This window comes from Tyto alba, unplaced genomic scaffold (assembly GCF_018691265.1).
Source record: "Tyto alba isolate M040663 unplaced genomic scaffold, T.alba_DEE_v4.0 Super-Scaffold_48, whole genome shotgun sequence".
Lineage (NCBI taxonomy): Eukaryota > Metazoa > Chordata > Aves > Strigiformes > Tytonidae > Tyto > Tyto alba.
The window spans coordinates 14770409-14794335 of NW_024881324.1; the positions used below are offsets into that span (position 1 = coordinate 14770409).

Consider the following 23927-nt stretch of genomic DNA (forward strand, 5'->3'; position numbering starts at 1 on the left):
ATTATATGACTAAACCTCACTAAGCAAAAGGACAGAGACAACACTGTTATGGGGCTTATTTTCATGAACTAGGCTTCATTTTCTGTAGTTATGCACATAATAATGAAGTTGCAGCACAAGAGAGAACTAGCTCAGAGTTTCACAATCTTTCTCCCCAAAACAATCCTCAAGGGGAAAATGATAATGTGCATGAACAGTTAAAATAAAAGCAAAACCTGAGCTAACCCCTTTGAATTAACCAATTCCTATTAATGTATTGTTATTACCTTACAATATATATTACATTAATTTTCCTCTTAAGCAGCAGGAAGGACAGACATTCATCCTGCACAGATAAGAGTATGATTTCCAGTGAAAACAAAGGTTCCAGCAGTTAGGTTTGGATTTGCTTTGTTTAAAATCAAATTGCAAGGTATGTGGGCCTCAAACTTATCTAAACAGTACAGCCAGTACAGAGACTCACAGAGTCGTTGAGGTTGGAAGGGACCAGACCAACACAGCCTTCGTTTGTTTGTGTGATCAGTTTACATTAACAAATATAAAACCTTTTTGCCTGTGAAGGCAAGGAGTTGAACTGGATGGTCAGGATGCCCTGTGTACAGCTATGCTCTAGCTTCCCAGGTGCTGGCAGGCAGCTGGTACCCCGTAGAGCTGCATGCTCTGATGATGAATTTCACATCCACTAATCTCATTTGCCTATTCTAAGCAAGAACAGAGGCTTTACCTGAGTATTTTTGGATGAGCAAACTTGGTAAGAAAGCAAAAGGGAGAAGGCAGGAACGATGTTGCAAGAGCAAATGGCCAATTTTGCAGACTGAGGCAATAACAGATGGCCATAAAAATGGTAGGATTCAACAGCTGTATTATGACCTTCCTCCTTACGAAAAGATTGAAAAGCTGTCTTTTGTCCTTCATCCCCACAAAGTAAAAATATCTGAAAGCAAAACCATTAAAACCAGCACCAATTTCTCAATCAGTCCTTCTAGTTTTCCAGTGTGAGCCAAGAGCCACATGGATACAGCAAGAAGACTAAGGAAACAAATAACGCCTAACAAACAATGTCTTCTACAGTGAGGTTTTCCATACCAAGTTCATTAGGACTGAGAGGCAAACCAAAGGAGGAGGAAACAGCATGTGCCCATCTCTGCCAGACACACACCTTCTGTGCCAGCTGCCACAGTTGCCAGCCTCTGACAGCCCTCCTACAAGCCTCTCCACGGTCACCTTCTTTTCTGCCCATTTGCCAGGAGTTTCCACTTTCCCAGGTCTGCCAGCTGAGCTGCTCGTCCGAGCCCTCCCTCACCCATTCCCATCAAAACAAGCCAGGTCATCTAACGTGGCTTGCCATATAGGTCTTTCCTAACCAAGATCACTGGGACTGAGATGGGTTGGGAAACCACAAGGTGAGCGATTCCGCCAGCGGACCTGAGAAGTCAGTAACCTCTGGCAGGAGGGCAGTGACCAGTGATAGGAAAAATCAACCCTGACAGCCAAGAGAGTCCATGTCACGGAGTCTTTACAGTCCTATCTGCACTGTGCCCACCCTACTCAGGACCACTGGAACAGTCATGCACACAACTTTCTTTTTTTGCAAATGGCCACATCACTCCACAGCTACAATTACCTGTAGCTAGTGCTCGTTAAGTGCTTTGAAGATTAAAAGCACAGATACAAGTGTTAAATATTGTAATTATTCTTACTACATAACATTGCTGCACTGAAAGTAGGGAGGGGTTGTTTTTCCGTGTTTGTATGTGGGAATACCATGACAGCTGCTCCCTTCTATAAGTGAATTGCTGCCAAGGTCCTTGATAAGGGGTTGTGCTTGAATGGAAAAGGACAGAGTCTGGGAGTTTTCTTGGAGTGCTGCATACCACAGTGAAATTAAACTGTGCTCTTACTGGGTTTCCACTGTCAGAGCTTATTCCTGTACGTGCTGATTACCCTGAGCTGCCTCTGGCTCCAGGAGGAGCAGCAGTGACTCTCAGCAGCTTTCCAGGGCTTGATCCTACAAGCAGCACACAGCAGGAAACACACTCTCACCTGAGAACTCAGCTCAGACAAACAACTTACGAGCAGCCTCACAAGCATCAAATCCTGAAGCCTGTGTTTTTGTTTTATTCAGCTCACTCTCAGGGTTTCAGGAGAGAGCTCTCCCTGAACAAGGCCAGGACAGCCAGGGGTTTGGGCTCTGCTTTCTATTAAGGACACATTCTGACCTTCCAGCACTGCAGAAAGGCATAAGCATGAACTCAGTTTCCCCATACACAGCAGTATTCCTCCGCAGTGTCTACCTGGCACTGCCACCACTGAGCCCACAGGGCCAGGGGGAGTAGCAGGAATAAAAACCCCTGGGTTTACTTCATTCTTCTTTATTCTCAGAAACAGGTGGGAGGAGGAGGTTGTGAGAGAAGCATATAGTTCATTACTGTCCTGCAACTGCTCCAAATTATGCCAGGAGCTGGGCTGGCACCTAGCTGGGTTTCTGTAGTCAAGCACAAACAAGGCTGTTCTGAATTTGGGTCATGTCTAAGGACAGAGCTGTGAGTGACCGCTTCAGCTTGTGGCATGGAGCCAAGTGCATTTCTGTGCACCTCTGGGTTCTGTGACACAGCACGTACAGCCAAGGGCTGGAGCATTTAATCAGGCAGTGCTTCTCTACGTGCACTGGGAGCTCAGCTGAGCTGAGGTTGAAAAGAAATCCTATGGCCTGATGTTTCCATGTGTCATACCCTCTCCCTCCCTTGTCCTGCAACAGCCCTGACCAGCTTTGAGCCTCTGTATGAAGGGGCAAGTAGATCCCCTACTCCAATAAGAAATGATGCTGTGATCCATCTCCTTCACACTGTCAGGCTGCTTTTGGGAACAGATGGGAACTAAGAAAGCCTGAGAAGCACAACTCCTCCAAGAGCAGGTGACCATCACTTAAAAGGACCCACCTTTCCTCCCGTTTTCTGCACTCTCATAGAGGCAGTCCTGAAGAGTTAAAGCCACAAAAAGGAAGGGCTGCTCCCACCTGAATAGAAAATATTGAAGTGAGCACCTGAAAACCTAGCCTCTCAAAGAGGGTAAGCATGAGTACAGGCAGCAGCTGACTGCTTATGGAGGAGCCATGGGCAGGCATCAGGCTGACAGGACCCGGTTCAAGAGATGTTCAAGTACCTACAACTTCCCCTGACACCCATGGGGCTTGAAGGTGCCTGACAACTCTCTGAGAACCAATGGTGCAAATCCACAATCATGTTCCAGCCCCACAGAAGCCATGGTCTTAATCTGAAACCTGCTGACAGCAATAGCACTGAATCTGGGAGCAGAGAGATCATTTGTAAGAAGAGGCACGCTCTCTTACCTTCAGTGGTTTACACAGAAAGTAGATTTGTCTGCAATCTTTCTGAAGCGGCGAGGAGGACAGAAAAGTATTAAAAAGATATATTCATTTTAGATCATTTTTAAGCTCATTTGGTGTCATGGGAGAAGGTAGAAAAGTGGCAGAGGATGAAGGACTAGCATGAAAAAAGCATGGGTGTGTCACAGGGGAAGGGAAAGGCTGTAGGAGGAAGTGTAGGAGGTGATGCAGACAAGCTCACTAAATTGCAAGGCAAAATGTGGATTTTGTCCCCAAGCAAAACATCTCTACCACTGTCAGGTCAAACTAATAAAGACAGCTCTTCAGAGACTCCGCTGTCTGTCTATATTTCCTCTCTTACCAGGAGGAAAAAATAATTAATAAGCAGCTTCTGTCTGGCAATCAACAACTATTTGCATCATCATATATGGAGATGGCAGCCTTCCTGATCACGAAGCACACTTTCTCTTTAGCAGTGGAGCTTCTGCTCATTCAGCCCAGTGCGTGGCTGCCACGTACAACACTAAAAAGTAAAACTCACTGAGGTTTCTAAAGTCTCAGGAGGTTGGCTGTGGGCATGAAAGTCAAGCTCTGGTATCTGCAGAGTCCTCACAACACAGGATTTGCCACAGAATATAAGTGTTGCTGGTGAGATGCAAATTCACAGTGAATTCGGTAACTAATAGGACAACTTCCTTTGCTTAATATGCAGAGAACACAATAAAATCAAGCTAATCTGGTGCTAGTCCAAGTCACTGCTAAAATCACTTTTAACAAAAGCTGACCTCTTTGCTCCTGAATAAATATTAGCCATTTGTTTGCGCATTGTTCAGCCAGTTTTGTAGACAGGCAAAGAAAAACGAGCAAAGAACTTATTCGGTCATTTTTTTTTCCCACCAATTGTCAAATAAATTATTCACAAATACAAGCTTCCATCATTCATCTAGCACTAGACTAAACACTTTCTACTAAACTTAGTTTTCAGCATCATGTTTCAGTTTATAGTTACATTTTTCCCTGGGCAACGTGAGACAGTCATTAGGCAGCTCTCATAGGTTTCTACTAAACATGTTTGATTAAGTCTTTTAAGAAGGAGGTGGAGGAAATTGTGCTTTAAAGTCAATGGGAACATTTCCATTCACTTCAATGGGAAATGCACTGGAAGAGATAACACTTTTTTGAAGAGCTAACAAGCATACTTAACTCCACAAAAAAACCCAAGCTTATGCCACCATTACACACTGCACTATGTGATGGGCAGTTTTCAAACTGAGTAGAGCAAAAAACCAACCTTAATGCTGGAGATACCCGAAGCAGCAGCTTCTCCACCACCACCCCATGGTCCTGCCTGGCACGTAACATAGATATATATATACATACATGAAATCTAGCACCACCATCCAAGCTCTAGTCTAGCTCACTCTCTAGTGACTTAACTTCTGTGAGTTCATTCACCATGGTGGTGCTGAGCTGGCACAGGTGCTTGCCTTTAATTTCACCAAGTCAGAGCCACAGCTGATGCAATTCAGCTTAATGGCTTGAGGATCTGGCCTCATTTGAAAGGGAAAGAAGGATATGAGAAGAAAAATTAAAAAAAAAAAAATCAAACATTAATTTCAAACAAGAATTTAAACTGATTTACTGCATGCCACACAACCATGCAAGGTCAGGATGACACACACACAAGAGACCTCTGAGACGAAATAACTGCATGAAACTACTACATTTGGAATTTCTATGGGTAGGCAAATTGAAAAACAGGCACACCTCAAGAGCACACCTTTGCTGCAGGTCAGCAAGAAAACTCCGTGTCATCTTTTTCTTCAAAGAGGTTTAGACTGCTGCTGCCATTCCCCTAAATTTAGAAGAAATAGGGACACAATGTACTCTTCAGTCTATGCAAATTCATGATGAACACCAATGAATGCAACACCCGTGTTCATCTCTGCAGAGAGCGATCGCTTTAACTGAGTGGTTACCGTAAGACCTTCTCTTCCGAAGGAAATGGTCTATTTTATCCTCAATCCAATCAGTTCCAGATGAATCCTTGAAGAGTATCCCCCAAGATAATTATGCTTATTCATTATGAGCACATCAGCTTGAGATCGCTGGCACAATCAGAAGCTAGACAGTGTACAAATGTAGAACAGAAGGCAGTCCCTACCCTGCTGAGATTGCAATCTCAAAAGTCATAGGGGAAAAAAAAAAAAAAAAAATAGACAAACAGGCTCAGCAAACGTTGAAAGCTAGAGGTGTGGTGGAGGGCTCGCATTCCTTCCCTTATTCAATGTGTAGATGCAAGACAAGCCCAGCCTCTGGAAGGAAATAGATGCATGGAGAGACATGAAGCTCTTCCCATGGCCCAGGGAAGCCATCCCTGTCCACTGCCACCTCCTTTCACAGAGCTCTCTTCTAACCAGAAGAGTTGTTTCGGTTGTAGCTGTGCCCATGGCGAATATTACAGAGAACACAGCTAGGTGTAAGCCTAATACCCTTCTCCCCTTCTTCACTCAGCACACTCGCCAGGTTCAGCTTAGGGGTTTCAAAAGGACCAGTATTTGAAAGTCTTGCTGTCCGCATTATTTTGCTCCAGAACCTGTGATTTTAGACCAAGCTCAAGGCCTGAGTAGCAAGGAGAGAGACAATGGCATAAAAAGATGCGTGACTACTGCCAAATATGTGTCACCTCAAGTCACTCTGTCCAAAACCCATGAGGCTCTGGCCAGATTTGAGACCCATAAAATGCAGAGACACATGGTGCAGGGCTGATAAGACCTTCCTTTCATATTTATCCCAAAGCCCATTATCTATTGGATCAGCCCCTGCAGGTACTTAGACGCCACTCTGCCTACTTTTTGGATCCCACTGGGTTTTAGGCTGAAAACAGGTGCCAAGCTCCTCTGACTCAGGCGGTTGCAGGCATGCCCAGCAGCAGAGCTACCGGTGCCCGGGGAACGCGCAGGTAGAAGACAGAATCACCAACCAAAGCTGGATGCCTTTAAGGTTAGATGGTCGCTCAGCGTGGGGCAAAGGGGCATTGCTGTGATTTGGGGCTACTCGAGCTGAACTCCACTTACTGCCCTGTTGCAAGGGACAAAGTCCCCCTCTGGAGCTGGCCCTTATAAAAGCCATCCCTGTTTCCTCCACACTGTTCTCTCCACTTAATTTAAGTGCACCTAATCAGGAAATCTACCTAATTGGAATATCTCTGTTAGAAATCAGGGATGCTTACTAACAATGACTGCATCTTGATCGGGATGGTAATATCACTTAATTGGGATGCCTTCAGGTATCTTAGTGGTTTGGGTTTTTTATGTCTCAAGCTCAAGCTAGTCTTGTCTGTCTGCTCCTCATAAAACAGCTTTCAGTTCCTCCTTAGTAATGATACAGGCAAACGATGATGTAAGTTACTTTAACATTTTTTGCTGCTGGCTGTTAGTTGGTGTGGGAGGGGCAAATTACCTGTTTCTGTGGGTGTTCTTGCCACAGGGACGGTTACGGTAGCTTCAGTCTCCATCCCATGCAAACCCTCCTTCTACCTCCGTGGGCCTCCCTGTCATGCAGGGAGCGTGCTACAGATCTCCAGAAGGCCTCAGTGAAAAGTGAAACGCAGTTCTGTGCTGCCTGGCAAGTCCATCCGAGCTGGGGGGAAGCTACCAACCAAAGTGTCCTACCCATGGGTGTTCTGTTTGTAACTTACTGTTTCAACATTTGCAGCATCCACAACTCTTGAGAGCAAAAAGTGTGTATTAAAGGAAAGCTCTATATCTGTCTATCTACCCAACTGACTACACTTATACCCCACAGTTATACACGTGCAATTATTTTTAAATGTACACCTCAGCTAAGAATCTCTGGCTCTATTTTAGGGGTTATCAAGTTAAATAGAAAATGTAAATCATGTTTAACAATATTGCATGAAGTGTCTTTTCCTTCATGCTACTCCATTTTAAAAGACCTGTATTTGTATTTCTCAAGCGAGGTGCCTCTAAATTGATCACCTAGCACTGATACAGGCTTGCAATCTCTTCTGCTTTGCAAAATAGAGAAACTGACCTTGCTTGGCTTGGCCGGTGCCATCCTCACCTGCAAACATCAGCCGTGTTGCCATCACAGTTGACCGTCCGGTCTGGCTGGGACAGGAATTGGGGCATGAGGTGTGCAGCGGGGCAGGCGGTGCGCCAGAGCCACCCAGCCAACACACAGTGGCCGAGCGAAGGGGGCTGATGCCACCCGAATAAAAAAGAATGACTGAAAGCCTAGCTTTTACTTGGGAACAAAGAAGGGACGCTGCTTGAGAGGACAGCAAAATACATACAGCTTCGGTGCAAATTTTCTGTTTCAAATTGTTGTCTCCCAGCCTGGTTACAGATTTGCAGAAATGGTGCTGCATGTGGCCTTGTGGAGGCAGGAGGGGGGAGACAGAATGGGAAACTGGAGAGATAACATACTCAGAAACTGAATGATGATGTCTTTTACCTTTAAACAGTACACTAATTAGTTTTGAGGACAAAGACCTACTAGAAAGAGGGGCTTGCCTGGGGTCACAGCCCATGGGACATTTGTTACACAGGGTGCATTTAAAAATCCATCCCTTCTGTGCATTCCCTGTGTTTTATGGAAAATAACAGATACATCTTGAGAGCGCTACTTTTTAAACTATTCCTTCACCTCTTTTTATTATGCTTTTTGCAGAGTGAGACATTGTTTTCTGTATGTAAACAACTATAATGGGTTACTTCCAGCAGTGCACAAATAACTGCAAAGAGAGTATTTGTGGCTTCATAAAAGTGCATATGCAGATATCTAAATTTTATTACTTGTATTACCATAGCTCCTAGGAGCCTTAAAGGAGACTAGTTCTTTGGTACGATTGTACTTAATACCCATAAATGCCTTGTAAAACTCTGAAAACCATGCGTGCATTTCGCTACGCACATGTATTACCATGTGTGTGTGTCTGCGTGTCCGTGTGTGTATTCACACATCTCTGTAACCGTTCAACTGTGCGAAGGCATCTGCCTCTGGATTTACCAGACAGTTTTACGAAGCTGTTCTTCGCAGGTTGGACACATCAGTAATTAGACAGCAAGGGGGAGGTTAAAAAACAGAAGTACTTTTCCTGGAAACCAACACTTTTTCATTCGCAAGTTTTATTGGCAAACCTGGCAACCAATAAAGACATTCCTTGGCAGAGAGAAGAAAATAGTGGCCTCGCTAGAGCTGGCGCTGCTCTAGCGCTCACCTCCAGCAACCGGCTGTGCCCCGCGGAACACGCTCCGCGCGGCCGCGCTTCCACCAGCAAAACGGCGGAGAAAAAAAAAAAAAAAAAAAAAAAAAAAAAAAAAGACGGGGGGGGTTTGGGTGGGTTTTCACATCCCCCTTCCCCCGCGGCGTGGGCAAGGGGAGCGCGCGGCCCCTCCGCGGGGCAGCTGCCGGGCGGCGGGCGCGGGGGGCGGCGGGACCCGCGCGGAGCGGCGCGGAGGGGCGCGGAGGGGCGCGGAGGGGCGCGGAGCGGCCGGCAGTGCCCGGGGCGGCCCGGGAGGGGGAGCCCGCGGCCCGCGCAGCGCCAGGGCCGCCGCGCAGGTGGCCGCCGGCCGCGGGTGCGGAGCGGGGCCGGGCGGTGCGCGGCGGCGGCGGCAGCGTCGCCCCTTCCCCGGGATGGGGCGGGGGGAAAGCGGCTTTGCGGCTTCCCTCGCTTGTTCGCGGTCCCCGAGGGCCGGGCGGGGCGCGGCCTCCCCCCGCGCAGCTCTCCGCGGGGCGCGGAGGCTTTCGGCCTTCTCCCCGCCAAGGGCCGCCCGCGGCGGGGCAGCGCCCGGGCGCGGCTCTCAGCAGGGCTGCGCGACCCCGGCGACCCCCCCCCCCCCGCCCCCGTCACCCCAACCTCCCCGAACAACCTCTCAGCCCTCAAAAAAAAAACCCAAAAAAGCCGCATATGCAAAAGGCAGGGAATAATGTATCCAGGGGCTGATCTCTATCTGCTACCTAATGAGTTGCCAAGTACTTATCACTTCCCAGACTAGGAACTGTCGCTTCATTCTAATGTAAATAAACCCTTTACACAAATAAGTCTCTCCCTCTCTCCTCCGTCTGCTAAGGCAATAGGTGGAGATGGAGCAGGACAGGGCTGCAAGAGTTCACGCTCCCAGCTTCGTTGCTCAGTGTGTGTTTTCATTTATATGAATTCAGAGAATCCAATGGATTCAGCCCCCCTCCGCCCTCGCTGCCCCTCCCAGAGAAAGGAAGGAAATAAGGGAGGAAAAGGAACACAAAAGGGACAAGGGACCTTGGAAAGTAAAAGAAAAAGGAAAAAAAAAAAAAATCCATGTCTGGCTATCTTCTTGTCGGTTTAGGAGTGAATTCTTAACACCCCCAACCCCCCAGATGTTAGTATTTTACCGTGAGATGCCAACGCTAGAGAATCTACCAAAGTAAAGGCTTCTTACGCGCTTGTGGATTTGTTTTTCTCTGTGCGTGTATGTGTGTGCGATAGTACTCTACCTGAAAAGCAGAAACAACACAAGTAGTTTGCCACAGCCTGGTTTTTGTTTTTGTTCCTAGTGCCGCGACATCTCTGGGACGCAACCTGTGTCACAGGGACGAATTATATATATGACCGCGATAATTATCGTGGGAAGATGAAACGCGCGGGCTCCGACCTCTTTATGGTCTCGGTTCTCCCTCATAAATTAAATGCAAAATTCGCCTTTAGATACCGAACGTGAAATTAAGGTATTTCTCTTGTGAATTACACGAAGCCGATGACCGCTGCCGCGTTTACTGCAAAGGATAATTTATTTCTCATTCAGGAACGAGAACCTGAAAGATGCCAGAGGGAATGGAGCGCTCATTTTCGTAATAAGTTGTGTTATTTATGTCTTAAGATAAAAGACGCCCTAGATTGGAAAACTACCTCGGCTTATTTATGGAATTGTTAACCCACGTTAATAAAAAAACAATCACGCCTGTTTGCTTAACTGAGTGCCACGCAAACAGACCTTGCATTTAGAGCTCGGCTTAATTGCCCAGGCTGAGATGGCAGAGGTGCTGGCTGCAAGGGCGGGAGGGAGGGATGGCTGTCACCTATGTCCAGCGGCTGTAAACAGAGAGGGGACTTTCGGCACAATAGGTTTTTTCTACTCGTGAAGCACAGATTTGATACGATCACTTCCCTCCCTGCCCCCCGAAAGGATGTCAGCGGTTTTCTCCCGCGGTGTCGCCCGCTGTTTAAGGAACATGGAAAGCTGCATCCTGAGATGCAAAGAGCCGGGCTGGGTGGCTGGTTTCGGAGTTACAGGGATACTGCTGTGATGTTGGAGCCAAAAGAAAGGGAGAGAAGCGAAGCTCTGACTACGTCTAAACATAAACAGCCCGGGGCTGGAAAGCAGTTCACCTCCAGGTCTTCGAGAGGAGAGAAGAGGACAACCCACAGCGAATTGTTTGGGTCCACCTGGGCTTTGCCCAGGTCAAATGGTAGCCCCTCCGCCTACCGCTCCGATGTCATCCTTCTTTCTGACATCTCCGTAAATAAGATTGGCAATGACCACACAACGCGAAGCCTCGGCGGGTTTGCAAGAGACGCGCGGCTTCCCCGGCCCGGGGCTGCCCGTCGGGGCTCCCGGCCCGGGGCTGCCCCTCGGGGCTCCGGTCCCCCCGGGGCTGCCCGTCGGGGCTCCCGGCCCGGAGCTGCCCCTCGGGGCTCCGGTCCCCCCCGGGGCTGCCCGTCGGGGCTCCCGGCCCGGAGCTGCCCCTCGGGGCTCCGGTCCCCCCCGGGGCTGCCCGTCGGGGCTCCGGTCCCGCCGCCGCCGCCCCTCGCCCGGCTCCGGGGAGGCGGCGGCCGCGGCCGTGGCCGCTGCCCGGGCGCCCACGGGGGGGGAGCGGGGGGCACGGCGGCTGCCGGCCGGCTTCGTTTCTTCGGCAGCCCCGGGCGTGGGACTTCAAACGTGGCTCTCCCGCCCGGAGGCCAGGCTGGCGAACACGGGTGGCTCCGTGGGGCGAGCGGGTGGGTGAGAGCCCAGCGCCCAGGACTCTTTCTGGGTGGTATCCGAACGCACCAGGGGGAAACCTGATCTTTCTGCCTCCCTAAACCCGTTGTTTCCCTCCCAACACGCACACACACACCAAACCCCAAGTCGCTCCGCGAACCTTCACAATGGTGACTTTTGTGCCTCGCCTAGGGAAACCAGAGTCCTGCTGGTTTGAGGTATGTAACTTAACACACGCTGGTTGCGTCAGTTCGCAATTATAGCATCAGAGTGGCTATTGCAAAATATATTAGATGCAAAATACAGCGGATTAATGGCCCCCCTTCCCTCTGCTGAAACTTCTCGGTGTTACTCCAGCCTCTGCCTGAGAAACAGCTTCGCTACCGTAAACACTGTCCAGATTAAATGAAAAAGTCAGTAAAGGGTCCGGCTCTCGGAGCGGCACGTAACGGCCGCTCGTGGGAGCGAGCGGGAAGCCCATGGAAATTGTTTTTAACGGCAGGTAATACCGTGGGAAAACCGGATGACCTGGGCTGCATGGAAGCGTGCTAAAATGCTCTTTTTCTTTTTTCTTTTTTTCTTTTTTTTTTTTTTTTTTCAGCAAAGCGAGAAAGGGGTTTTGAAAATAGAAAGTGTTGGAATTGACATCTAGTCCAGTGCTTGCACATGTATTAATTCTGCCGTGGTGGGAGGAAAGGGAAAAACCTGTAATTAGGCAGGAGCAGGTGAAAGATTCCAGACGATGAAATACAACAGGCTAAACGGGATAATGTATTCACCATTAAAGGACTGACATTTATTACCAAAAGGAGAGCCGTTATGCTTGAATATGAAAAGAAGCAGATATTAGGCTATATAAATTACCTCCTTCACATTACTTGCATCTAATTCAAAATACATATTTTTTTATATTATATTTTTTTTAATAACCAACGGATTGGTGTTTCAGAGGAAAAGCCGTATCTGCTAAAATACCACCAGGCAAATGATGCACTTTTAACACGCTCCAAAGGCACGATCCCCAAAGCAATCGATCACAATAAAAAGTGTGGAAAGGGGGTTTGAAATAAGTGAAGCCAAAAGGGTCTTTTGACGTGTTTGTAGTGTCACAAGATCAGGGTGGGTACTTCATCTCACAAACACACGCACACGTCTTTCCCGTGCAAATTTCACCCCTTAAAATAGATTTCAGCTTGTTTCTTTCAACTGTTCTATTATTAACACTAATGAAGTTCCAGGCGTATAGGCTACGAAGTGGATGAAGAGCACTGGGTTGTATTTCGAATGTCTGAAGTACTGGTATAGTATACTACTGTGCAAATACGTATACGAATCTCCCCCGTGTTAGAAGCACGAAAAGAAAGACTTTCTTAAAATATAACAGCAACTTACATGGAAAGGTTCAAAAATAAATAACTAAGTCCTCACCCCCGGCTCCCTTTGAGCTCTCGTTAAAATGTTATTCTGATTAGAGCCCAAATATTCTTTCAGATATTTAGACGAAGGCAAAAGCAATGCAAATCAAATCTTCACAGCAAAACCGGCCAAACACTTTAAGGAGCATTCGTTTGTCTGTTCTTTCTTTTTCTTTCTTTCTTTCCTTTCTTTCTTTCCTTCTTTCTTTCTTTCTTTCCTTTCTTTCTTTCTTTCTTTCTTTCTTTCTTTCTTTCTTTCTTTCTTTCTTTCTTTCTTTCTTTCTTTCTTTCTTTCTCTCTTTCTCTCTTTCTCTCTTTCTCTCTTTCTCTCTTTCTTCTTTCTTTCTTTCTTTCTTTCTTTCTTTCTTTCTTTCTTTCTTTCTTTCTTTCTTTCTTTCTTTCTTTCTTTCTTTCTTTCTTTCTTTCTTTCTTTCTTTCTTTCTTTCTTTCTTTCTCTTTCTTTCTTTCTCTTTCTTTCTTTCTTTCTTTCTTTCTTTCTTTCTTTCTTTCTTTCTTTCTTTCTTTCTTTCTTTCTTTCTTTCTTTCTTTCTTTCTTTCTTTCTTTCTTTCTTTCTTTCTCTCTTTCTTTCTCTCTTTCTTTCTCTCTTTCTCTCTTTCTCTCTTTCTTCTCTCTTTCTTTCTCTCTTTCTTTCTCTCTTTCTTTCTCTCTTTCTCTCTTTCTCTCTTTCTCTCTTTCTCTCTTTCTCTCTTTCCCTTTCTCTCTTTCTCTTTCTTTCCCTCTCTCTTTCTCCCTTTTCCCCTTCTTCATTTCTTTCTTTCTTTCTTTCTTGCTTTTATTTCTTCCCTTTCTTCCATTTCTTTTTCTTTTGACACACCTGACATACCACTGAGTCCACTCTGAAGCAGATTAGCAACAAAAGTATGCCCTCTCCGTCTCCAACAAATACCTAAATAAAGCAAGGACCCGCTTTCCGTACCACATTCCTCAAGGTCTGTAAAGATTACCTGAACGAGCGAGCTAAAGACCCCTTTCAAAATAAGAAACGCGCCCGTGTTTATAAACAGCAGAGGCAGCGGGCGCTGGGTTTGCAGGCGGGGGGAGGAAAGCCCGTGGTGGCTGATTAATAGCGAGGAGCTTTGGAGGACTCGTCAAAACCCTGTCAGCCGGAGGAATGCGCTCTCCTCAGAAGGGTCCGGGCAGGCAGGCAGCTGGCTGTGGGCAGGGTGGTGCTGCAGGGCCAGGGGCATCCCACGCCGCGCACCCCCCCACGCACCACCCCCCCACACACACGCCGTCCCCTCCGTCCCCGCGGCCGTGGGGGGTGGAAGGAGGCCGGGGTGAGGCAGAGCCTCCTGGCCAGGGAGGGCAGGGAGCGAGCCGGCACACCGGCGTGGAGCCTGCCCGCCGACACGGGCGGCAGCCCGGAGGGAAGGGGTGGCGAGAGCCGGGCGGGAGCCCACAGAGAAAACAGAGCAACAAGCACAAAAAAAAAAAAAAAATAAATTAAAAAGTAGGGGAGAAACACGCGTGGAGGAGCGCGGGGTGCGCGTGTGGGTGGGAAGCGCTCCAGGAGAACACACACACACACACACACTGATGCGGGCATCCACGCCGTGCGTGTGCCCGGGCTGCGTGGGTGGGTGGGGGCGGGAGGGCAGGCACGGGGCTGTGGGGATCGCGCGGGTCAGGGCGCAAAATGCGCGGGCGCGGGCGCGGGAGGGTCCCCGCGGGCGCGCAGTGGCCCGCGCGAGCCCAGGGCTCCGTCGCGCTCCAGGCGTCCGCATGTGCCGGCGACCGTGTGTGGCCGGTCCCCGAGAGCTGCAACTCCCACGGCTGCTGCGGGGATTTTTTTTTTTTCCCTTCTTTTTTACACTCTTTTTTTTTTTTTTTTTTTCCCTCGCTCGATTCTTTTTTTTTTTTTTTTTTTTTCCCTCCTCATTCAGAGCCCCGGGTGTCTCCCGGCCCTCATTGGCCGCCCCGGCTCGGCGGGGCGGAGCTGGGCCGCCTGCAAAAGGAGGAAAAGAAAAAAAAAACGAGAGGAAAAAAAAAAAAAAAAAAAGGAGACCGAGAGAGGAGAGGGAGGAAAAAAAAAAGGAGAAAACTGTAAGTGCGTAAAAAAGTTCTCGCCGTGGTGACGGATGCTCAAAAGTTCAGGAGTTTTTCCGATGCTTCCCAAAGCAGCCTGGGACTGAAAAAGAGACTGAAAAAAAGCGAAAGGGAGAGAGAGAGGGAGACTTTGCACTGGGAGATCGGGAAGGTGGATTTTTTTCTTCTTCTGCTCGCTTAAAAAAAGCCAACAAAACACATCCCTCTACTTTTGTCCCTCCTTTGCAGACAACTTGTTGCAGATCCCCGTGGAACAAGGAACTGGGAGCGTGGGAGCCTCTTTGCAAAGGTTTTATTTTCTTAATACTCTTTCTGCGTTTGGAAGTTGCTTTCTCCGCTGCGATTACTTTTTTTTTTTTTTTCCCTCCCCCGTTTTCTTTTTAAAAACATTTTTCCCCCTTTTTCACCCCCCTCCTTTTTTTCCATTTTTTTGACTTTTTTTTTTTTTTTTTTTTTTTCCACCCCCCCCCTCCGCGCGGAGCTTGCCGGTGGGCTTTCCTGGGCGAAGAAGAGGAGACTTTCGGCGCTGCCGTGGTTATTCTTCCTCCCTTTTTCCGCGCTCCGCCGGGGGGGTGGGGGGGTGGGGGTTGCCCGGCCGCCCGGTCCAGCTCGGTCCGCGGAGCGGCGGAGGGGTGGAGGGGGAAGGGACGCGCTGTTTGGTCCGGCGGGGAGGGTGGGGGAAAGCTGACGGGAGGACATGCAGGCTCGCTACTCCGTGTCCAGTCCCAACTCCCTGGGAGTGGTGCCGTACCTCGGCGGAGAGCAGAGCTACTACCGCGCCGCGGCGGCGGCGGCCGGCGGGGGCTACACGGCCATGCCGGCCCCGATGAGCATGTACTCCCACCCGGCCCACGAGCAGTACCCGGCCGGCATGGCCCGCGCCTACGGGCCCTACACGCCGCCGCCGCAGCCCAAGGATATGGTGAAGCCGCCCTACAGCTACATCGCCCTCATCACCATGGCCATCCAGAACGCGCCCGATAAGAAGATCACCTTGAACGGGATCTACCAGTTCATCATGGAGCGGTTCCCTTTCTACCGGGACAACAAGCAGGGCTGGCAGAACAGCATCCGCCACAACCTCTCCCTCAACGAGTGCTTCGTCAAGGTGCCCCGCGACGACAAGAAGCCCGGCAAGGGCAGCTACTGGACCCTCGACCCCGACTCCTACAACATGTTCGAGAACGGCAGCTTCCTCCGCCGCCGCCGCCGCTTCAAGAAGAAGGACGCCGTCAAGGACAAGGAGGAGAAGGACCGCCTGCACCTCAAGGACCATGCCCCGCCGCGCCCGCCGCCGCCCGCCGCCGCCGAGCCCGAGGGCGGCCCCGCCGGGGGCAGCGCCGCGCCGCCGCCGCCGCCCGTCCGCATCCAGGACATCAAGACGGAGAACGGCACGGCCTCGCCGCCGCAGGCCGTGTCCCCCCCCGGCGCCGCGCCGCCGCTCGGCGCCGTGCCCAAGATCGAGAGCCCCGACAGCAGCAGCAGCAGCCTCTCCAGCAGCAGCGGCGGCGGCGGCGGCGGCGGCGGCGGCAGCCCCCGCGGCACCCTCCCCTCCGGCCGCTCCCTCAGCCTGGAGGCCCCCGAGCCGCCCCCGCCGCCGCCCCCGCCGCCGCCGCCGCCGCCCCCGCCGCCCCCCCCGCCCCACCACCACGGCCCGGGCTTCAGCGTGGACAACATCATGACCTCGCTGCGGGGCTCGCCGCAGGCCGTTGCCGAGCTGGGCGCCGGCCTCCTGGCCCCCGCCGCCGCCGCCCCGCGCACCGGCATCCCGCCCGCCCTCTCCCTCGGCGGCTACTCGCCGGGCCACAGCTCCGTTTACGGCTCGCCCTGCGGCCAGGCGGCCGCCGGCACCGCCGCCGCCGGCACCTACCACTGCAACATGCAGGCCATGAGCCTCTACGCGGCGGCGGGCGGCGCCGAACGGCCCGGCCACCTGCCCGCCGCCGCCAGCCCCGCCGAGGACCCGCTGCCCGACTACGCCATGCCCGCGGGGGGCGGCGGCGGGGCGGGGGGCGGCGGCGGCGGCGGCGGCGGCGGGGCGGGGGGGGGGCGGCGGCGGGGCGCTGGGGCACGGCGGCGCGGCGGGCGGCCACCAGGAGGGGCCCCACCCGCACCCGCACCCGCACCAGGGCCGCCTGGCCTCCTGGTACCTCAACCAGGCGGCGGCGGCGGCGGCGGCGGCGGCGGCGGCGGCGGCGGCGGCGGGGGGGGGCGGCGGCGGCGGCGGCGGCGGCGGCGGGGAGCTGGGCCCGCTGGCGGGCGCGGCGGGCTACGCGGGGCCGCAGCAGGGCTTCGCCGCCGCCCCGCGGGAGGTCTTCGAGGCGCCGCGGCTGGGCCTCAGCGCCTCGCCGGGCGGCGGCGGTGGCGGCGGGGCGGGGGGCGGCGGTGGCGGCGGGGCGGGGGGCGGCGGCAGCTGTCAGATGGCGTTCCCCGGCAGCCAGCCGCTCTACCGCACCTCCGGGGCCTTCGTCTACGACTGCGGCAAGTTCTGAGCGCGCCCCGCCGCGGGGAGACCGCGGGGGCCGCCGCGCCCCCGGAGGGGAGGCGAGCGCCCGCGGAAAGCTTTTGTACAGAGACAGCCCCAAAGCATGTCTTGGTTTGTTAAAGGACAGTGTTACTCCAATAACACGTAAGTTTTTCGGTTTGGTTTGGTTTGTTGTTTTTTTTGTTTGTGTTGTTTTTTGGTTTTTGTTTTTTTTTTGTTTTTTTTTTTTTTTAAATTGCTTTGAGAAATACTTTTTCCCCCGTCCCCCAACCCTCTCTCTTCCCCACCCCTTAAGGTATTGTCATGCCCCGCGTTTAAAAGGGGGCGAAAAGTCCAGCGTAGAGTACCAGCTTCTTTCCCCCCACCCCCTTCCTCTTTTACAAGGACTTGTTTTAAAATGTAAATTGCGACATAGTAATTTATTTTTAATTTGTAGTTGGATGTTGCGGACCAAACGCCAGAAAGTGTTTCCCCCTTCCCTGAAAAGTGACGTTAAAATTGACTGAAACGCTGATTTTTTCACTATATATAAAAAGGGAAACTGTATTAATCTTATTCTATCAATATTTTTCCTTTTTTTTTTTTTTGTTGAAAATATTCTGAAGGTATTGCATTGTTTGTTTATTAATAAATTACCATTCAGTTGGAATGATCCTTTACACGTCTGTATATTTTAATACTTTCGCTTAGAGAGAGAGAGAAAGAGAGGGAAAAGGGATTTCATAACTAACTTTGTCGCTGGAACAGCTCGTTCCCCTCCGCACAAATTCCAAAGACCATTTAGGAACTGCCAGGTCGAAAAATCCCTTTTCAGTCTCTTCTGCAATATGTTCCACTTAGTCAGCTCGCCTTATCCGCTAGGAAAAAAATACTTTCCCATGGCAGCTCTGAGTTGGCAAATAAACAAACACGTTTTCTTAGCAATTAATGGGCAAGACCTGGAAACATTTGACCATACACAGTAGTATGACAACATTACGGCTTTTTAAATAATATGCCTGTGTAAGGATATATTAAGCGATAACTCCGAGGTAGAAGTACATCCACTAGGTTCCTGCCCTTGTGTGACCGTGTATATATCGAGCTATCGATCTCTCTGTGTGTATTTCAAATGTATTTATATATAGGATTTACATATGTACCTATATTTAAAGAAGGATTATGTATTTATTTATAGCTTCATACACGCATTGCATATGTTTCTAAACTCCACAGTGTATAGTAGATGCCAGATATTCTGCAGTACATTTATTCTTAAATATAATGTAAGCATATAAATCGCTGCTTCGTAGAATTGATAGCAATGCGCGCAATCACATCCGTGAAGCTGCTTCTGTAATATATAAAGTACTATTTTATTTCAGAAAAAAAAAAAATGTAGTTGGATTAAAGGGTGCTTGTACAGTCTACCCTTACACCTTTATAGCTCTGCGTTACGCCTGTCCTTTAGGGACATTACCGGTCTGTTGGAAGTGCCCTAATTGCTCGGACTGAAATTATTTTAGAAAGAGTTTGTGCGGGAGAATTTTTCTTATATAGTTGTTTGTTGGGGTTTTGTTCTTTTTTTTTTTTTTTTTTTTCTCTCCTTCCCTCCCTCCTTTTTTCTTAAATCGGAAAAAAAAAAAAAAAAATATATATATATATATATATATATTACCAGAGTAGCAGACGATTGCTGCACAGACTGACGTCTTGTCAGATCGAGAATCTCACCTTCTGGACAATTTGCAATTAAGAACCTACAGGCAATGGGGATCACCTCCCCCCTTTGTAAATAACCACCAAAATGCAATAAATTCATTAACTTAAAAGAATCTGCCTTGTCAGTCAGACTTGGGAAGAAGATTATTTGATTTCAGATATTTAAGGCCTAAAGTTTGCTTTCAAGATAATACAGTTTCCTATCAGTATCTCTTATCTAAGGCAACACTTAGCAGTAATTGCTGTTGCATTGTTAAGGGTTACACTGTAAATAAATACAAAGGTATTTACAGTTAAACCTTATTACCTCGCTTTTGAGCTGCGCTTCCCCTCCATAGCAATAATCTAATATTCAGAAAACACCTTCAGGAGATCGAATGAACCGGGGGGAATGTGTGTGTGTGTGTGTGGGGGGGTGTGGGGTCACTTTATAACGTTGGCTTAAAATATGTTTATTTAAGTAGCGCATAGTCTTTGTTTTTGGTTTTTTTTTTTTTTTTTTTTTTTTCGTGCTCGTACCTCTGCAGAGATTACCGGCCTTATTTATATTTATTTGTTTGTTAAATCGGGTGAGCGAAACTCGAACGCTCCATCGTCCGGTTGCGGTAACGCTGAAGCGAAGAGCGAGCAGAGCTGACCGCCCTCGCTGCGGGGGCACCTTTTAGTCGCAGCTCCCCGTTTTTCACCACTAAAGGGAAACAAAATGTTACCTATTCCCGGTCGCGGCCCCCACCTCTCCCCTCCCGACCCCCCCCCGCCCCCACCTCCCGGCACCGAGCGGGGGGCAGCTCAGCTGCCGGTCCCAGTCTTCCCTCTGCTTGTGACCGGCCTTGCCGGGCCGGGGGCTCGGCGAGGCTTTCGCCGCTTCCCCCTGCACCCCCCCAGTCCCCCCCTGCCTCGAAAAGGGGAGCTCCGGAGGCGGCAGCTCACTCTGCACCCCGCTGCTGGCTTTGCCAGCGAGGTGGCTGCACTGTAACGCCAATTCCCGCCCCGTCTTTAAAATAAAAATGAGTATTAAAGAAGGGAGAGGGTACAGAGGCGATTGCATGAGCTATTTCCCTGTTATTTTTGTTGCGACCAGGCGCCGGCTTTCCTGTATTTTGGGTTTTCTGAGCGGTCTCCAGCGGTAGGGTGTTTGTGGCGAAAATAAATCGGAGGGAAAGCAGTTGTTAGCTCGGCTTGTTTCATCCCCCCGTTGCGGTGTCAGTGGTGCTTCTCGGTTCGGGGAGCTGGGGCGGGGAGGGGGGCGGGGGGGGGGGGGCTGTGCGGAGCTGGAACAAGTGCGGTGTAGCGTTACTGCTAATGCCCGGGCCGGCCCGCTGCCCTCCGCGGCCCCGGCCCCGCGGGGCGGCCGCGCAACTTGCGCTCCCCGCGGCCCTGGCTGGGAAAGGGGGGGGGGAGGTGGAAGGGGCTCACCTGGCCAAGGTCGGGGGGTGGGGGCCACTCGTAGTCCGGGAGGGGGAAAAGGGAAACGTCCCGCTCGGCCTTCAGGTAGGTCGGGCCGGGACCCTCTGCCCCCGGCGGGGATCCCTTTCCTGCAGTGACGTGCGTGGCCGTGGCGGAGGTCACCTCCTGGTTGGCTTACCGTACACGCGTGTTTCGGTTTGTTTGTGGTTTGTTGTTTTTTTTTTGTTTTGTTTTGGTTTGGTTTGTTTTTTTTTTGGTGTGTGTGTTTAAAATAATATTATTTTCATATTATCACTATTGTATACTCCCCCTCCGCACAGAAACTGTTCACAACGAAAATACCATTAGCGGTCCCCCCGGTAGGCAGTGAATCGGGGGGCCCGCCCGGCGCGCAGCCCGGAGCCGCGGGGTCCCTGCGCGGGGCTTGCGCGGGGCTTGCGCGGGGTTGCGCGGAAGTGGCGGAGCGGGGCCTCCGGCGTGAGAAGCTGCTGCTGAAAGGCGGGGGGGGGGGGGGGGGGGATGGAAGGCCCGGCGGGCTTGCTAAAAACCTTGGCGGGCTGGGGCAGAGCAGCGGGGCGGGCGCGGAGCGGGATGCGGACCCTCGTCCCTCTCGGGCTTCCCTCCCCCTGAGAGCGGGAGGCGAAGGCGAGGGTCCCCTCTGACCTGTGATTGTCTCCCCGCAGAACCAGGCCTGCCCCAAAGGCCAAAAGAGATGCGGTCTCGACCCTGCGCGGAGGTGGGAGCGGGACGTGCGCCCCGGCAGCAGCGGGAAGGTGCCCCCGTAAGGCCTCTGCGTCTTTTTTTTTTTTTTTTTTTTTCAAAACTATTGCTTTGCTTTTTGTATGGGGGGGGGAAATCTAAACCATACTTTTTTTAAAAAAAAAAAAAAAACCCCAAACAAATTAATTCGAGGAACCATTTCGTTTAGCTGGTTCTGGTGGTTTCTTCCTTGTATTTGCTCATCTGTCTCTTAAACTGAGGAGAACGTGCAGAAGAGGAATATTCTCCCTTCTAAGTTTCCCCCTCAATTTCTTGTTAAAGCAATTGCAGTTCATATTATATTCTACAAAGGTCATAACCAAGAATAGCAGAGAAGTGCATGCAAATAGCTGAGAGGACATGGATTAAAAACCTTCCCCTACCTCCACAGGCCAGGTCAGATGGAGAAGGTGGTGAGACTGTTGTGGATGGAGACGTTAAGAGAATGTTTCCAAATCGGCGTTTTACACTATCTGGGGCCCTTTCTGAAAGCCACGAAGTTCGGGAAAGGCGCTTCGAAGTTAGCACGGGAATATTTTCACAGTCGGGCTTAACTTCCTACTGCTATCGGTAACCCTGGGGTTGACCAGCCGGCTGCACCCTGCCGTCCTCGGCCCTCGCCTCCCCAAAAATACGCTGCTGGAGCGGGGGGCGAGCTTAGAGCTTCGCTCGGGGCTACGGCGGCTTTTGCTTGAGCGTTGCGGGAGAGTCGCCAGCGGCGCCCGCAAAGGCCGGTGCGGGTTTTGGGGGGGAGGCAGCGTGGGGCCGCCGCGCAGGAAGCCCACGGGCCGAGGGCTCCCACGTAAAGGGGTGCGTGAGGGAACGATGATTACGTCGTCTCCATTGCGTAAGCAAAAGCGTGCCGCGCCGAGGCGCGCACATGGCGCGGCTGCAGGAGCGCTGCGGTGCGGTACCCCGAGGTGCGCTCCCCCGTCCTCCGCCCGAAATCACCCACTTTCGACAGCAACCTCTAACCGCGCACTAGCTTTCAATTAATTTCGCTGATAAAGTAATTTAAACTCCCTCGGCGTGGTCAGTCCGTTTTCCCCCGGTTCCTTGTGGTGGGCTACGGGCGCGTTGGCTAAACGCTTCCGTGATTTTGAGATGCCCGGGTGGCTTTTTTGGGGGGAGGGGGATGAGGAGCGCGGCGGTGGGCGCCGTCGGGGTGCCCGAGGCTGGGCTGGCGCGGCGCGGGGAGGGGCGCAGGTGGCGCGCCCAGGTGCGCAACCAGGGCAGCGCGGAGGGCAAGAGCAGGCTTCCGCGGCAAGCTGCGCAAGAAGCGCTCCGCGTCGACCGAGCGGGCCTAAAGTGCGGCGGAGGGGAGCTGCTCCGCTGGGACGTGCGTGGGTTTCGATCCGCCGGCATCTCGCACACAAGCCCACGGGCTGGGAGGATGCCGCTTACCCTTCCCGTGTGGTTTGTTGTGGAGATTCATCCTCCACCCCCCCCCCCCCCCCCCCCCCCCCTTCTTTTTCCTTTTCCCTTCAGCCTCGTCTCCCCGGCGGCTTGTCTGTGTTGTGAATCCGCCCCAAAGGTGGTGCGGTGCCGCGGTGAACGTAGCCCTCCTGGTTTAATTACACTGGGGCTCATAAAGCCATTCGCTTCTTTCCAAAGTAATAAACAAACGTCGCGTTAGGTCAAGATTGATGGTGTCCATGCAATAAAAACGGGCCAGGTCAGGAAGGAATAAAATTCAATCAGAGCTCGCGGAATCATTTTTCAGGGGACAGAAAGACAGAAAAGGAGACGGGGGTCAAGGGAGACGATGTCGCCATTCACAACACACCAGCCGGGAGGGAGGAGGGCGAGGGTTAACGAGCGATTGTTTTTTATCAAGCGGAGCCTAATTGAACGAAACAATAGCCGAATCGGCGGGGGAGGGCCGGCTCCTTGCGCGGGGGGAGTGTCCGCGGGGTCGGGCTGCAGCCCCGTACCCCGGCGCTGCGGAGCGCGGCGGGCACCGGGGCCCCCTCGCAGCAATCCTGAAACATCCCCACACCCCTCCTCTTTAAAACTTTACACACGCACCTGGGGCAACGGGCAGGTCTCCTTCTCCTAGCCCGGGGGCTGGCAGTGCAGCCAGCGGTAGCAAACGGCCGGGTGTTTAGGGGAGGAGGGCAGGACCCCCTCATTTCTCAAGAAAGCGTCCTAGGAGGCCGGTTTGGACGGCCGGAGAAGTTACCCCCAGCGCTCCCGAGGGTCGGTTCGGCAGGAGCGGAGGCCCTCGGTGTCGCTGGCAGCTAACCCCCCCTTCCCCTTGGGTTTAGCTCGGCGGGGATGCTGCTGGCACCCAGGGATTTGGGAAGCGGCTGCCGAGGTGGTGTTTGGTGGACACCCGAGGGGCGGTGGGTGCCGGGTGTTTGAGGGGAGGATTTTTCCCTTGCCCCCCCAAGCAAACGCGACTGTGGCGCGCACCTCTGCGACCTTCTAGGCCTGTAATTTGCGCCTTGCTTGGTATGCGTGTGCCGCAAAATAATAGCTATTAAAAAGCACTGGGATTGGGGGGGGAAGGCGGCCCGGGCTACCGGTGAGAGCTCACAAACTGTCCGGCTGAATAGGAATTGGGTGGTCGGCAATTTTTTTTTTGCCCCCTAAATAAACACAGCTTGAAACGACTTGGGTGGGCAGAAGGGAACAATTTGTGGGCCAGAGAGCAAATGAGCTGGGCAGGCAGCCGGCCTGCGACTTACCTGCTGGAGACTTTCACCTGACCTTTAGGTGTCAGGGGGCTTGGTTGTGCGGTGTTTTACCCCACATTCGG

The 23927-nt window shown here is 51.7% G+C and overlaps 1 protein-coding gene across 1 annotated transcript; it reads left to right on the forward strand.

The window, feature by feature from the left end:
• The first annotated feature begins 14772 nt into the window (after nt 1-14772).
• FOXC1 (forkhead box C1) lies at nt 14773-17953 on the forward strand. The gene is given in 5 exon segments (XM_042806952.1): nt 14773-14965; nt 15043-16855; nt 16857-17142; nt 17145-17242; nt 17244-17953. Coding segments are annotated over 4 exon segments (1791 nt in total). The 5' UTR covers nt 14773-14965; nt 15043-15511; the 3' UTR covers nt 17307-17953.
• Nucleotides 17954-23927: the final 5974 nt, after the last annotated feature.